General features: G+C 41.3%; 1 protein-coding gene across 1 annotated transcript in view; it reads left to right on the top strand.

Annotated features, from left to right (window-relative positions):
• The window catches only part of dus1l (dihydrouridine synthase 1-like (S. cerevisiae)), a 28,570-nt gene extending 13,850 nt beyond the window's left edge, over positions 1 to 14,720 (top strand). The window contains exons 9-14 of the mRNA XM_055654172.1: positions 119 to 215; positions 1,858 to 1,946; positions 4,583 to 4,746; positions 8,143 to 8,180; positions 11,381 to 11,456; positions 12,636 to 14,720. Coding sequence (XP_055510147.1) covers positions 119 to 215; positions 1,858 to 1,946; positions 4,583 to 4,746; positions 8,143 to 8,180; positions 11,381 to 11,456; positions 12,636 to 12,745 — 574 coding nt within the window. The 3' untranslated portion in view covers positions 12,746 to 14,720. The remainder of the gene's footprint in view (positions 1 to 118; positions 216 to 1,857; positions 1,947 to 4,582; positions 4,747 to 8,142; positions 8,181 to 11,380; positions 11,457 to 12,635) is intronic.
• Positions 14,721 to 15,672: the final 952 nt, after the last annotated feature.

Raw genomic sequence — 15,672 nt, 5'->3', positions numbered from 1 at the left:
GCTTTACAGTTGGACTAGCGAATACATTTTTAAATTGAAACATTTTTGTTGGAATGTCCTGTTTGTTATCAGGCACCCTAATGTAATTTTACTCAACAGAGGTCTTTGTTTTTCACAGGCTACAGGTTTACCATGAATTGAGAGAGGAATTAGCAAAAGTGAAAACTGTAGATGCCATTGTAGAAGTCAACAGAGAACTTAAACGGAGGTGCCAGGTATGCAAACTCAGTTACACTATCACTTTGACCTTTCTGGTGGGTCTCTTTGTCACCAGAAGAGAAATTATTTCAGAAGTATGTTAGGCCAGAGAGAAAATAGTTCAAGTGGCAAGTGCATTGGTTCTGGAGTTTGTTTATATGGTCATGAAAGGAAGACGTAACAATTAACCTGATTGTCTAGATTAAGTATTGCTGATTGATACAGGAACGTGAAGAACAACACTGTGTTTGTGTCACTCAACAGTACAGAATTGAAACAGGCCCTTTGCCCCATCTTCCCCGTTCTGACCCAGTTGGTATACTGGGTCAGTCTGCCTGCATTTGGTCAATATTTTTCAAAATCTTTCGTATCCACATATCTGTCCAAATGTATAAGAAAGAACTGCAGATGCTGGTTTAAATCGAAGATGGACACAAGATAGACACTCAGTGGGTGAGGCAGCATCTCTGGAGAGAAGGAATGGACGATGTTTCGGGTTGAGACTCTTCTTCTGTCCAAATGCATTTTGAAAGTCGCAATTATATCCACTGCTTTGGCAGTTCATTCCAGATACTGACCACCCTCTGATTAAAAATATTACCCCTGAGTTGCCCTTAATTCTCTCCTTTCACACCTTATCCCCATGCCCTCTAGTTTTCAAATCCTCTACTCAGGGAATTCTGACATTAGGATCAGGAAAAAAACGAAAACAATTTTGACGTCCAATTTGGGAATGTAACATCGTAGGGGGAGGGAAGAGTCATTTATGTTAGTATTGATGGGGAGTTGCTGCCCAAATATAGAGGGGTTATTGTGAAGATGTTTGTAAGTGTTTGTAAGTGGAGTGAACCTCACTCAATCAAGAGACAGATTTTAAGATTCAAGATTCAAGAGAGTTTATTGTCATGTGTCCCTGATAGGACAATGAAATTCTTGCTTTGCTTCAGCACAACATAACATAGTAGGCATTGGCTATAAAACAGATCAGTGTGTCCATATATTTTATATAAATATATACACACATGAATAAATAAACTGATAAAGTGCAAATAACAGATAATGGGCTATTAATGTTCAGAGTTTTGTCCGAGCCAGGTTTAATAGTCTGATGGCTGTGGGGAAGTAGCTATTCCTCAACCTGGTCGTTGCAGTCTTCAGGCTCCTGTACCTTCTACCTGAAGGTAGCAGGGAGATAAGTGTGTGGCCAGGATGGTGTGGTTTGATGATTGATTGATTGGTTTGATGATTGATTGATGATAGTGCCAGCCTTTTTGAGGCAGCGACTGCGATAAATCCCCTCGATGGAAGGGAGGTCAGAGCCGATGATGGACTGGGCAGCGTTTACTACTTTTTGTAGTCTTTTCCTCTCCAGGGCGCTCAAGTTGCCGAACCAAGCCACGATGCAACCGGTCAGCATGCACCGTGCACCTGTAGAAGTTAGAGAGAGTCCTCCTTGACAAACCGACTCCCCATAATCTTCTCAGTAGTAGAGGCGCTGATGTGATTTGCCCATTATAAATAGTCTAGTATTAGGATTCTATTAGCTTGTTTAGGAATAAGCACTTGCAGAATTTAAGGGTTTTTTTTCTTGCATTTGTTCTATGGAAAAATGTACGCAAGTAAATATTATTGTTTATAGTTATTTCCTGATTTCTGTAGGATGAAATATCTAATTTAAAGGAATCAGAAGCCAGAGAAAATCATTTGCCTCTTCCTCATTGGATTTGTCAACCATATGTTCGACCAGGGTGAGCAAGAAATTGTACTTAATTTACTTACACATTTGAGGATTATCTGTGAGTGTCTGTATCCAAGTTGAATAGCTTTGCTACATGTTTAGCGATGACACTGCCAGGCATGTTTATAGACACAAGGAACTGCAGATGCTGGAATCGTGAGCAAAACACAAAGTGCTGGAGGAACTCAGTGGGTCAGACAGCATCTTTTAGACTAATGGTTGTGCCTCTCACCTTCTCCACCTTTGAGTGTAGTCCCCTCGCCTCAGCCTCCTCACTAAAGATTCTCGAGCCAACAACTGGCACTTTACTCACCAAGGCACTTCACCTCAACAAGGCCACTCCGCTACAGCTGCACCTATTTGTATCTGCTACCTAATCAACTACTTTTGGAGTAATTTGTAAATGACTCGAACCTGGGCCTTTGACGCTCTTTTTAAATCTTCGTTCCCTCTGACATCTTCTTTCAGCCTATACTCACCCTCGCTGCTTCTGGCAGCTGCTTCTCTCCGATCTTCACGGTAAAAAATAAATTGATAGGCAGATGGAATCTGTTGTAGGTGAGGATAGGTGGGTTAAGTATGGGGGTGATGGCCAGATGGTTACAAAATTGGGGAACGAGATCTTGCGGGGGAGTTAGAGAAAGGATGTTGAGAGAAACTTGGTGGATTAGAAGGAGGGTGAATGGAATACAGGGTGTGGGTGACCTGAAAAGTCACCTATCCCTGATGTCCAGAGATGTTTCCTGACCCACTGAGGTACTCCAGCGTTTTGTGTATATCTTCACTAATCAAATACTTGTTCTCCTCTCTCACATCGAGTAGATGGTACAGAAGCTTGAAAAGGGGCACCACCAGACTCAGGAACATAATCTTCCTCTCTGCTATCAGGCTTCAGAATGGTCCTTCCATTAGCTAGGGTACTGTCTGATTCACCTCTACCCCATTGCAGACATTGGACTTTGTCTCTGGAACTGGTGCACTACGATGCTGAGAGTACTTGAGTTTGACTTGATTGTATTTATATATGGCATTATCTGATTGGATCGCATGCAAAACAAAGCATTTCACTGTAGCTCGGTACACGGACAATAATAAACCTCAACCTTAAATGTTTACTTGACTTTGTCATGAGGTGGACAACTGAGGTGTTTTATGGAAATGGGATCTAGTGAAATCAACAGCGTGCTGAATACCCATAAATTCTGCGTTTTTTTTAAACTGCTTTCTTCTCAATATTCTCCCTGTAATATATTTATTTTAGACACTATTTTGAACATATTTCACAAAGATTTAGGAATGTAGTTAATGGAATTTGCTGAGTAGAAAATGTTTGTTATTTAAATTAAAATATTGGTCTTTAACATGAAAGTTTTCAACAAAGAGCTATCAGTTTGTAACTCCTAACACGGTCACCTTTGTGGTCTCTGAGTGCGTAGGTTTTGTACTCGTGATGGTTTTCTATTTGTGTCTTATACCTACAAGCAGTTGAGTGCAGTGTGGGTCACCTTGCTGAGGTCTACAAGATCATGATGGGCATTGATAAAGTGCACACTCACAGTTGGGTCCCATGTTCACACGGGAGGGCTGGTCCCCCGACGCAATATTCCACCTCTCCACCAATTCCACCTCTCCACCAATTACTTCAATCCAAACAACCATTTGCAGTACATTTTTACTTCAACCCAAACAACCATTTGCAGGGCATTTTTACTTCAACCCAAACAACCATTTGCAGTGCATTTTTACTTCAAACCAACCATATTTTCATTTTCAAACCACATTAAGGGCACTCACAGTTGAGTAGACATGTGTTCAGTGTTATTCGGAGCTCAGAGAGACATGACCCTCTGGCTTCCTCCATCTTGCAGAGACTGAGTGAGGCACACCACTTCCTGGTTTTATAGTCCCTCCCCCTCCCTCCAGCAGGGGCAGCAGAGAGAATGGTTAATTTTAAAAAAAACATTAATATCTCTCTGATTTTTCATCGGCCCGGAAGGCGGCGGGGGGCTCTGAGTGAGGTGGCCAAAAATGACGGCCATAGGTGGTGGCGTTCTCTCAGAAATCGCAGCACAGTGAGCCAAAAGTGGTCAAGATCAGACTTTTAGTAATATAGATAAGTTTAAGGTGAGAGACTACCCGATTAGAGGGTAGTCCGTATCTGGAATGAGCTGTCAGAGGAAGTTACAGAAATGGATTCAATTACCAGAATATGGACAGGAAAGGCTTTGGGGGTTATGAGCCAAATGTCGGTTTCTTAAAGGAACTACAGATGCTGGTTTATAGATGTATTCAAGAGAGAGTCAGATATATCTCTTGGGGCTAACGGAATCAAGAGCTATGGGGGAAAAAGCAGGAATGGGGTATTGATTTTGGATGATCAGCCATGATTGAAGCGTTGAAGGACGGAATGGCCTACTCCTGTACCTATTTTCTATGTTTCTATACCAAAATAGATACCAAATGCTAGAGTAACTCAGCGGGTCAGGTAGTATTTCTGGAGAAAAGGAATATGCGACGTTTCAAGTCTGAAGTAGGTTCCTTGAATCTATGTTGTACACTGATGTTCTTGGTTATATTTAAGGGACAATCTCTTTAACATATGACTTAATAACTTAAAATAAGTGTTATTTTTGTTTTGCTTGACAGACCCAAGGATATTAACTCTCAGAATGGAGAACACCCAACTGGTGGGAAATCCACTGGGAAAAGAGCTCTGGAAGAGGAGGATGGAAACCTTGAATTCCTTTCAAAGAATAAACAAAAAAAGAAAGCTCGGAATCCCAAAAAAAACTTTGATACCTCAGTGAAACGTAAGTTTACTAATTTGGCAATTGTGGGAAAATGTGCTCAATTTTATAGATAAATGTGGTGAATGATCACACCGGCTATTGCCACCAGCCCAAGCGGAAAGCATTGATCAGAACACACTTCAAATTGGCTTATTCGTAGTCTGCAGTTACAGCACAAAACTCCATCAATATCCTATCAACAACAAGAGAGCAGTCCTGAGCTGCCATTTACCTCATTGGAGACCTTCGGTCTAGTGTTAATCAGACTTTACTGAACCTAATCTTGCATTAAATGTTATTCCCTTTATCATGTATCTGTACACTGTGGATGGCTCAATTGGAATCATGCTAACTAGTCTTTCCGCTGACTGGTTAGCATACAACAAAAGCTTTTCACTGTACCTCGGTACACATTACAATAAACTAAACTAAATAATATGTGTAGAAAGGAACTGCAGATGCTGGTTTATACCGAATATAGACACAAAATGGTGGAGTAACTCAGCGGGTTAGGCAGCATCTCTGGAGAAAAGGAATAGGTGGCGTTTCGGGTCGAGAAGAGGAGTCTGGGGTAGGGTCTCGAGCCAAAATGTCACCTATTCCCTTTCTCCAGAGATGCTGCCTAACCTGCTGAGTTATTCCAGCATTTGGTGTCTAAACTAAATAATATCTTGAGTTGGAGCAAATAAGCAAATGTTTGTTGCTTCCCAGTGTCGTGAGCACTAATCCTTGCTTGGCCCGACAGGTTGTTGTCCATTGAATCTATAAAGGATTTGACTGTATTTCCACACGTAATACATAGAAACATAGAAACTAGGTGCAGGAGGAGGCCATTCGGCCCTTCGAGCCAGCACCGCCATTCATTGTGATCATGGCCGATCGTCCCCTATCAATAACCCGTGCCTGCCTTCTCTCCATATCCCAATACATCCTGCTAAAGCATTTTAATTGCACAAAATATAAGATATCAGCCTTAAAGGAAGATAATGTAGTTCATTACGCTGTTCCAGCCTCATTACGTATCTCAGTCCTTTCTCATGCCACACGATTAAATATCATGGCACAGTAACATGGCAGCATGTCTGCTTTTAAGGGCCATTACTACAGATTCCAATGTCTGTAGTCTTAGAAACATAGAAAATAGGTGCAGGAGGAGGCCATTCAGCCCTTTGAGCCAGCACCGCCATTCATTGTGATCATGGCTGATCGTTCCCTATCTATAACCCGAGCCTGCCTTCTCCTCATATCCCTTGACTCCACTAGCTCCTAGAGCTCTATCTAACTCTCTCTTAAATCCATCCAGTGATTCGGCCTCCACTGCCCTCTGTGGCAGGGAATTCCAAAAATTCACAACTCTCTGGGTGAAAATTTTTTTATCTCACCTCAGTCTTAAATGACCTCCCCTTTATTCTAAGGCTGTGGCCCCTGGTTCTGAACTCGCCCAACATTCGGAACATTTTTCCTGCATCTAGCTTGTCCAGTCCTTTTATAATTTTATATGTTTCTATAAGATCCTTCTAAACTCCAATGAATACAAGCCTAGTCTTTTCAATCCTTCCTCATATGACAGTCCCGCCATCCCAGGGATCAATCTCGTGAACCTACGCTGCACTGCCTCAATCACAAGGATGTTCTTCCTCAAATTAGGAGACCAAAACTGTACACAATACTCACCAGAGCCCTATACAACTGCAGAAGAGCCTCTTTACTCCTATACTGAAATCCTCTTGTTATGAAGGCCAACATTCCATTAGCTTTCTTCACTGCCCGCTGTACCTGCACGCCAACTTTCAATGACCGGTGTACAAGGACACCCAGTTCTCGCTGCACCTCCCCCATACCTAACCTAACCCCATTGAGATAATAATCTGCTCCCTTGTTTTTGCCGTCAAAGTGGATAACTTGTGCCTCCCTGATATGAGGAGGTATTGGGTAGGCTAGGTTACTATACACTAGTGTTACAGAGAGGATCTTGGAGACTTCTTACTAATGTAGAGGGTTCAACAGCATAGATATTTCCACTTGTTAACAACTGGGGCGTATAGTACCAAAGAATACAGTTGGTGATGTACAATTGAAATCAAGAGAAATCTCCTCACTGAGGGTGGTGAATCTTTGGAACTCTTTGCACAAGAAACCTGAGGTGCCTTAGGAGTCATTGATTGCATTCAAAACTGAGATTGATACATTTCTGGATATTAGAAGAATCAAAGGATAGGACAAGAAACGGTTTGTTGAGGTGATTAACCATTATCTTACTGAATTGTGAAGTGGGCTTGAGAGGCCAATGAACTGCTATTACTTCTACCTATGCTCACTCCTTTCCCACCCCACTCTCCCTGCACTGCATCTTGCCAAGCTTTATCCTATTTCTAATGGGGTTTGCAAAACTGCAAATGCAGCCTCAGTGATATCCTGGACACATTCTTAACTAACTACCTGATTTTTATTTTGTACTTTCCTCCAGATGTTATAAAAGCCAAATTGATCTCTTGTTTTGAGCCTTTTTTCAATGGTCCCCATGGCCTGATTTTACAGCCACTGGCATTGTGATAACATTCAGCAGTAAACTCATTTCAAAGCTCCACATAGTCCTCATGAGTCCTGCCTGTGACAATGAGTGCTAGCCGGTGTGTCAATTTGAATGACCATAAAGTGGGATATCAAAGGAGTGATCAAAAATATATCTATACACAAAGTGAAAACAGTCGTTTGAACTGGACTTAGATTTTCCCTCAGACTATAATGACAGGTTGGTACTGTTCCACCTCAAAGTTCAAAATTCCAGCATCTGCAGTTTCTTGAGTCAGTTTCAAAATGGTTGGTTGAGTGTCTGACTAGAAGAAGGAGAGAAGGGGTGGGAGGTTACAACCTTCACGTGGTCCGCCCTGTTTCGGCGAATGCAATCAACCCGGCGTGCACAATCAAATAAGATCAAATAGAACAAGTTGTCGTACAACTTTAGGCTGTGCACGCCATACGCAAGAAGAAGAAGGAGAGAAGACAAAAGATAATGAATTTGATCTACCCAGTATTTATTTGCTGATTAATAACAGTGAATGCAATTAGCCTTGCCATCATTTGGACAAACCAAATATGTTTCACTGTACCACAGGATGTATTGTGTGCTGGAAGAGGAGGGATCTAACGTGATTAATATTTGGAATATTAATTATGGATTAGCAGATCCAGAATAGATTGCTTCTTTTCAAGCTGACACTGGATCATTATTGGGGAGGTGAAATGTAATGGAGATTTTATTTACACCATAGAATCGGAACTATAAATGTTATTGGAACTGCCCTAAAAATGCGTCTGTTTTAACACTGGGCAACCATATTGTCAAGAGTTCTGCTGAATTAGCGAAATGTCTGATGGAATACGGCTCCTTTTAACTTTATTTTTCTTAACTTTCAGCTAAATATGTGAAATGTGAACAGTGTGGGAATCCAAAGGTAAGATGTTCTCTTGTCCATTTTTCAAGGTGTGTGTATTCCTGGTGAGTTCATCTGTTGTTGGGTGTCTCTAGTTACCTTCATGAAGTTGGCTGTGGGCCACTGCACTGCTTCTAGTGATGGTGCTTCCATGAAACTGTTGGGACAGGTGATGGGACTGATGAAGAAGGAACTTGTATTTCTTCATGTTTAAGAAATAACTACAGATGCTGAAAAAATCGAAGGTAGACAAAAATGCTGGAGAAACTCAGTGGGTGAGGCAGTATCTATGGAGCAAAGGAATAGGTGACAGTCTGAAGAAGGATCTCGACCCAAAATGTCACCTATTCCTTTGCTCCATACATGCTGCCTCACCTGCTGAGTTTCTCCAGCATTTTTGTCTACCTTGTATTTCTTCATGCTCGAATGTGTCTGATCTGGAAGTGAACCTGCAGGTGGTAATGTCCCCAAAGACCCACTGCTCTTATCCGCATGGTGATAGATCACAAGTTTGAGTCAAGAAAGTTTAATTGCCATATATACTGGCAACAGAACAATAACATTCTTACTTGCTGCAGCGTTACGGGTCCTGGATGCAATAACATACAGATAATTATGTAATAATCAATAATACAGTAAACCATAATACCAGGTAACCATAATAGTGCAAAACCAAAGTCAGTAGTGCATAGAAGACCCAGTCCAGAGAAGATCACGGTTGCTGAGATTAGTTTTGTGCAGTGTTCAAGAGCCTGATGGTTGTGGGGAAGAAGCGGTTCCTGAATCTGGAGGTCACATTTTTCAGACTCCTGTTCCTTCTTCCCAGTGGTAGCAGCGCGATGGGAGTGTGGCCAGGGTGGTGTGGGGCTTTGTTGATTTAAGCTGCTGTTGGAGAGTGTTTGATTCTGTGCCCTAAAGGATTATAGCCAGAGCCTAACCAAATTGTTGCTCATTTATAATGTTCAAACCTGGGTGTTTCTCCCTTTTTGAAACTTATTATGATTTGATGCTTGTGCAGCTGTTTAAAATTTTTTAAAGAAAATGAATATGAAAAAAAATGTCCCATTTGCTTCACATATAGAATGAATGGTCATAAACTCATTAATTTGCAAACCCATATTTATTCTGGGCTTTCTAAAATAAACAGATTTAGATATGTTTTTCCTAAATTTAGTTTTCAAAATGTTAACTTGCTGTTTGCCACATTAATCGCACTTTTATACGTTACCTTGTTCTTCCATCCCCTTTCAAAATGTTACGGCACACAACATTTAATAAAGTGAACTTGAGGAAAATCTAAATCAAATACTGGTTAGTGGAGCGGGATACTTCCAACAACAAAACAGGTTGAATTGAATGATTAGTTTAATTTGATATCAATGCTTTGATAACAACCTCTTGGGCTTAGTAGTTCATTTTGTGAGATAATGAACGAGGTGTGGACTCTATTTCTACCTCCCTAATCCGGCTGATCACAGCAGGTGACTTGTGGATGGCTGCCGTTCATCTCTTGCCCCCTGATGAGGATAAGTAAAAGGTAAACGTGCCCAAGGGTCCAGCTATTGACCCACCAAGTGTAGACTCGCGACCGTTTTGCCAAACACTAGCATCGGTCTACCACGGCTGCTAACCATTTCAACTCCCATTTGCTTTCCCATACTGGCCTTTCTGTCCTGGGCCTCCTCCTCCATTGCCAGAATGAGGCCACTCGCAAACTGGAGGAACAGCACCTCACATTCTACTCGGTGCAACGGTATAAACTTTGAATTCTCCAATTTCATGTAATACACTGAAATAAAAATCAATTTTCTTGAAGGTTGAAAAGGTTTAACAATTCTGCAGCATGAACAGTGTGAAAACGGGTCGGTTGGTGCGGAGGTCACTTTTCCAGAATACTATGTTGTATTTTTTGATTTTGCTGAACTTTATAGACTGCATGATGATGTTTGTGGCATCATTACATCGGGACACTGATGAATCAAGAGACAGCTTTAAAGCTGACAAACGACCGCTGACTGTGCAATTAGGAAATAAAGCTGCACGCTGCTTCAATTCTCCAATCACTGCGGGTTGGAAACGTTGGGCTTTGCACATTGAGACTCCTGATTGGTCTCGGTTTTAAGAGTATTCCTTGCCAGCACTGCAGGCTCTTTTAAATCACTTCTCAGTATCATCATCAGTATTCCCATCCATAATGGTTGTGTCATAATAGCGAGTGATGAGAAAAGAAAGGCCGCTGATTGTGGTTGAAACCCTACTCTTAAAACTAAGCACACGGAATTACCCGATAGCAGATGTGTGAAGTTTCCTGCTGTGTCTGTGCAGTAGATAAATCATGTTAAAGTCTGTATTATATCCACAAGCAACAAAGTAAGTCATTTCTGACAGCTTAAAAAATTGACTTTGGCTCTTATTTTGGTCCAGTGTCCCTTCCATTTTACAGTTTTTTTTAATGTAACATCCAGGTTCAGGAAGTGTCTCCCTTCTTGGGGGCATTGGTTTTGTCTTTGTGCACTATTATTTTTTGTTTGGGCCTCACTTAACTTAATTTCTGAAAGGAACGGCCAATATGTAGAGTTCCGGGGAAAAACCTTAGGCAGTGGTTTACGGGATTCATTTCCAATCCTTGGGACTGTACATCCCCTTGATCGGATGTACCACTTACATTTAATTGTAACTGAACAAAATCTACTTTGTGAGTGACTGACTGAGTATTTGGGATTATACACTTCTTAAAAAATATATAATTTAATATCACTCCTATCTAGTGTACTTTACATCTCATTTAAATTCTTAGTTTGGCATATGGGCAAAGAATATAGAGCCAAAAATAGACACAAAGTGCTGAAGTAACTCATATCTGGAGAAAAAGGATGGGTAACATTTTGGGTCGGGACTCTTCCTCAATTTGAAGGAGGGTCCCAACCCGAAACATCACCTATATATTATGTCGGCTGTCACTGAATGCCTAAGTCACTCCTGTCACTGCAGCCCTACTGTCTTCCTTTGGTATAAACCAGCACCTACAGGACCGTGTTTCTGCGTTCTAACAGTAGGACAGTTGGGGATGAACATGTGTAATAGTTGTGTCGTATTTATGATGATGGTGATGGTGAGCCTTCAAGTGGAAATCAGGGCTAGTTATTTTGGTGTTTGCAGAACTTTGAATTTAATAAGTGAAATCAACCATTGACATTTCAATGTGTATTTTCTAAATCTAGGGAACAAAATGTATTTTCAACTTGTGTCGTGGATGCTGTAAGAAGAAAGCTTTCAAAGAGTTGGCTGACTGTGTAGGTGAGTAAACACTGAGGACTGTACAACCTGGTATAGAATTCACAAAGTGAAAATACATCAGATTAAGCAGCGCCTGTGAAGACAGACAGAGTTAACATTCCACGTCAAGGTAGAGATGTCTGGTCGCCCCCACCTCCTTCTATAAAAAATCATCAAAGTTACAATCATCCACTTTTCACATCTTCTTCTGCATTTTGAATTTGAAAGCTCTTTTCAGGGACCATAGAGTAAGTTGTATGTACAATTATGAAAGTCATAGATAGGGTAGACAGTTTCCTGTTTCCCCCCCAAGGTGGAAATGTCCCAGCACTAGAGGGCATAGCTATAAGGTGAGAGTGGGAAACTTTAATGGAGATGTGCATGGCAAGATTTTTGCACAGAGAGTGGTGGAGGCCAGGAACGCATGGCCAGGGGTGGTGGAGACAGATACTATAGTGGCGTTTAAGGGGCTTTTGCACTGGCACGTGTGTGAAGAGAACAGAGGGACATGGATCATGTACAGCCAGATGAGATCACTTTAACTTGGTATCACTCAGCACAGACATTGTGGGCCAAAGGGCCTGTTCCTGTGCTGTGCTGTTCTATATTCTAAAACAAAGTGTAGTAGGAACTCAGCAGGTCAGGCAGCATCTGTGGAGGGAATGGATAGATGATATTTCAGGTCAGGACCCTTTCAGTCTGATGGAATAGGCCGGAAATGAGAGGTGGTTGTGGGACAAAGCCCAGCCAGTGATACGAGTGTGAGTGGCTGATGGATGGAGTAAGTGACAAAGACTTTGTAGCTAGGAAACAGGAGGGCATTAACCCACAGAAAGTGAGGCCCTGGTGATAGCAGCCACCTGGTCTGTATGCTTCAGCCACCTGGTCTAGTGGTTAATAGTTTTAAATAGATCCATTAGCCCATCACCGGCAATAAATCTGCCTTCTTCCTCTTTAACCCTTCTCAAAGTCCACTTTTCACTGAACATTTGCATCTCCTTGTATGGCTTTGGTCTTGCCATCCATTTTGTTTCTGATCACTCCCTAAAAATATTTGCTTATGTGACGGACACTAAGTAAAGGGGAGACTTTTGATTATATTCGAGACAGATACACCAATTACAGTGACACCAGACACCAGATCGTGATCGTTCCATTACCAGAGTATGGTTTTTAATACATTTGTTTTTGGTTTATCAGGTCACGGGTTACTCTTCAAAACCAAACTCGAGAAGCGGTTGAAATGGAAATTAATGGAAGAGGGAATACGAGAGAATGGAGACAGAAAACATGAGTGTTTGGATTCGTGAATAGTTTGTCCGTCCGTCCCGTTGACTTCTCATGGGAATTTGATTTGCCCCCCTTGCACACACCTACATGTTTTATAGACAGGGCTCAAGGTTCATTCTTTCACCATTCAAGTATTGATTATTTTTGAACTATGCTGAGAAACATTTTTGTCAACTCTCCGCACTTATCCTGCTGCAATATTTGCACGGTACTCCCATGTCCCAGTTGACTAATCTGTAGAAGGGCCTCGACCCAAAACGTCACCTATCCATTTGCTGCAGAGATGCTGCCTGACTCGTTGAGTTACTCCTGCTTTTTGTGTCTATCATTCATTCATATAAACTTGGTCTCACTTGTCTGATAAGCAAATGAAAGTGATCATTTATCAGTAACTATTGAAGCCACCAGCAAAAATATACTTCCAATAAATACTTATCTTGCTGTAGTCTTTGGAGAATAAAATCCAAAAGAATGCTAAAATAATCGGTTTATTTCCAAATGTCACAAATTACCCCTAAAACCCCAACATCTGCTTATTTTCATTTCATCATCCTTAAAGTTTAAAGACGGTTTCAAGAAGGAAGTTTCCAGTGTGTAAATGTTATCCATGATAATCTGCTAAATATGCACCCATGACATTTGGAGCAAGTTAGATATCTTGATTCTGACGGAGGCCGCTGCCATGTCCTCGGAGTTGATCAACATTAAACGCTGGTGATGGAAACTGTGGTGACCTCTGCTGTACTGTTCACTTGAGCCTCGCTGCGCAAGACTTGCTAATTCAACAAACACTGCCAGCCAGGAACGCACAGCACCGTCTGCTGGAAGGCAATGCTCGAAGGTACTCTGATTCTGTCTCTTGCTGTTGGGGAGAGCGCTATGGAGACGACTGCCTGACATTGCCAGTTGCAATAATTGAGCAAATCTTTTAGGACTGAGCTTAAAAAATGAAATTCATTTCCTCAAAATTGAGTGGCATCAAATAAATTGATATGCCGTCTTAAAATGAGTACATAGTTAAATTATTGCTATTACAGTGATTGGAATATTTTACAAAATGGAATGCAATTAATTCCTGCAAAACAACTGCAATATATTTGCTAGATGGCAGCTGTGTGCATATGTAACTCTCAAATAACCTTTATGATGGAATAGGATGGAGCAGTTTACCTTTAAAGACTCGTCTTTATTCTGACTTATTTTCATTGTATAACATTGGTTGATTAATGACTGTATTGTATGGCTGGTTATAGGATTCACTGGGAGGTTCTCTGTACTGGAAGTGACTTCTTTGTAATGTAATTTAATGCATGCAGGTCAACGCTTCTCGCCTAAGCTTGTTTTTAATCCATTTGACCCTGAAGATTGGAGTGAATCACCACCAGTACAGAAGGATACAGCAATCATGTAGCTTAATTGAATTCATGTTATTAGAGGTTCTCTGATCACACGCTGTAGTTCTCACGAGGTTCTACAATAGTTTGTTTCTTGCCATTAAAATAACGAGCAACGTTAAACAAAAGTTGCTGGTATTTCCAGATGTAAGCATGTGCTCACAGTCCTTGACAGGGTGGATTTGATCAACAGTAATGCCAAATAATCATTTCTGATCTCCACCTAATTCCTCGTTTGCTTCTAACCCATTGTGCCTTGCGTGCCCATAATGTGCAATAGGTCTTTACTGTTCCTTACACTTTGGATCTGGGCAAATGCAACTGAGCATGAAGCCTTTGAGGAAGCTCAAGAGACTCTACTAAGACTGGGTCTGAGGTTTGATTTGATTTTTACGCAGGCTTTCAGTTACAGCCGCCATAAGGAAAGCTTAATTTGCTGAATTAAGGAATTTCTAAAAATAAGTTTTAAACAATATTTTCTGTGCAGACTTTAAAGGAAACAAATTGTTAGATTGGCAGAAATGTTTAATGATAAATTTGTAATATTGGTGACTGCTAATATTTTCCTTTGAATTATTTCATAAAATTTCGATTTTATGTATCATTGTTTCTTCCACAATTTGTTGCGAACCATTGAATGGGGCACCTGACTCCCACCATTTAGATCATCTCACATCCGATGTTTCCTGTCACAAAGGGCTTCATTAAAGCACCATTGTGAAAAACTGTTCTTTCACAACTTGAAATACTTCAGTCCAAATATAAATGTCATGTATTAAACAAAAATTGTCCTTGGTCAGCAAAGTCCAGGTAGGTCATGCAGTTGGAATGATCATCTCGAAGGACATAAGATCCAAGCTTCCCATTTTGCCATTAAACATAGTGCTTTTTACATTCCCATTTTCTACCTTGTCCGTTGTTCCTCTTGTTTTCCACTTTGTGTATGGAATATAACTGGAAACACAACGGTGAAGAAGAATGGAGGCAATGAAAGCTGCCCTGTACAACTTCCATGGCAACTGATGGTTTCCTGCAGCCAGCTGTGGAATTTTGCACCTGTATTAAGTTTGGGATCACAGACAAAATGAACAACACCCTCCATTAAATACCACAGTCCCTTAGTCTGTATCGCCCCTGGGTTCCTTGGCGGCCACATTTAGTGTCAGTGGGGTAAAAACTGTTTTTTAGTCTGTTCGTCCTTGTCCTTGTAGATCTGTACCGTCTGCCTGACGGCAACAGTTCAAACAGGGAGTGTCCTGGAGGTCCTTTATTAATGGCAGCGGGAACTGGATGGAGGTACAGAGGAACGTTGTCAATTGCATCTTCTTTCCTCTGAGCCGCAGCTGGTGTATCTGATGGTTGCATGGCAACTGATCTGTGGAATTTTGCACCTGTATTAAGTTTTCTGACAGTTTGGTAGTCAGGAATAACACTGCAAACAAGAGAAGCCCCTTGCATGCTAGTTGAAGGTGACAGTGTGAATAAGGGTAAAGGTTGCTAGTTGAAGGTGGTTGCCGGAGGTTGCAGGTGGTTGCCGGAGGTTGCAGGTGGTG

Source organism: Leucoraja erinacea, chromosome 23 (assembly GCF_028641065.1).
Source record: "Leucoraja erinacea ecotype New England chromosome 23, Leri_hhj_1, whole genome shotgun sequence".
Lineage (NCBI taxonomy): Eukaryota > Metazoa > Chordata > Chondrichthyes > Rajiformes > Rajidae > Leucoraja > Leucoraja erinaceus.
Note: the sequence above shows the minus strand (reverse complement) of the source record. Positions and strands in the feature narration are given on the sequence as shown.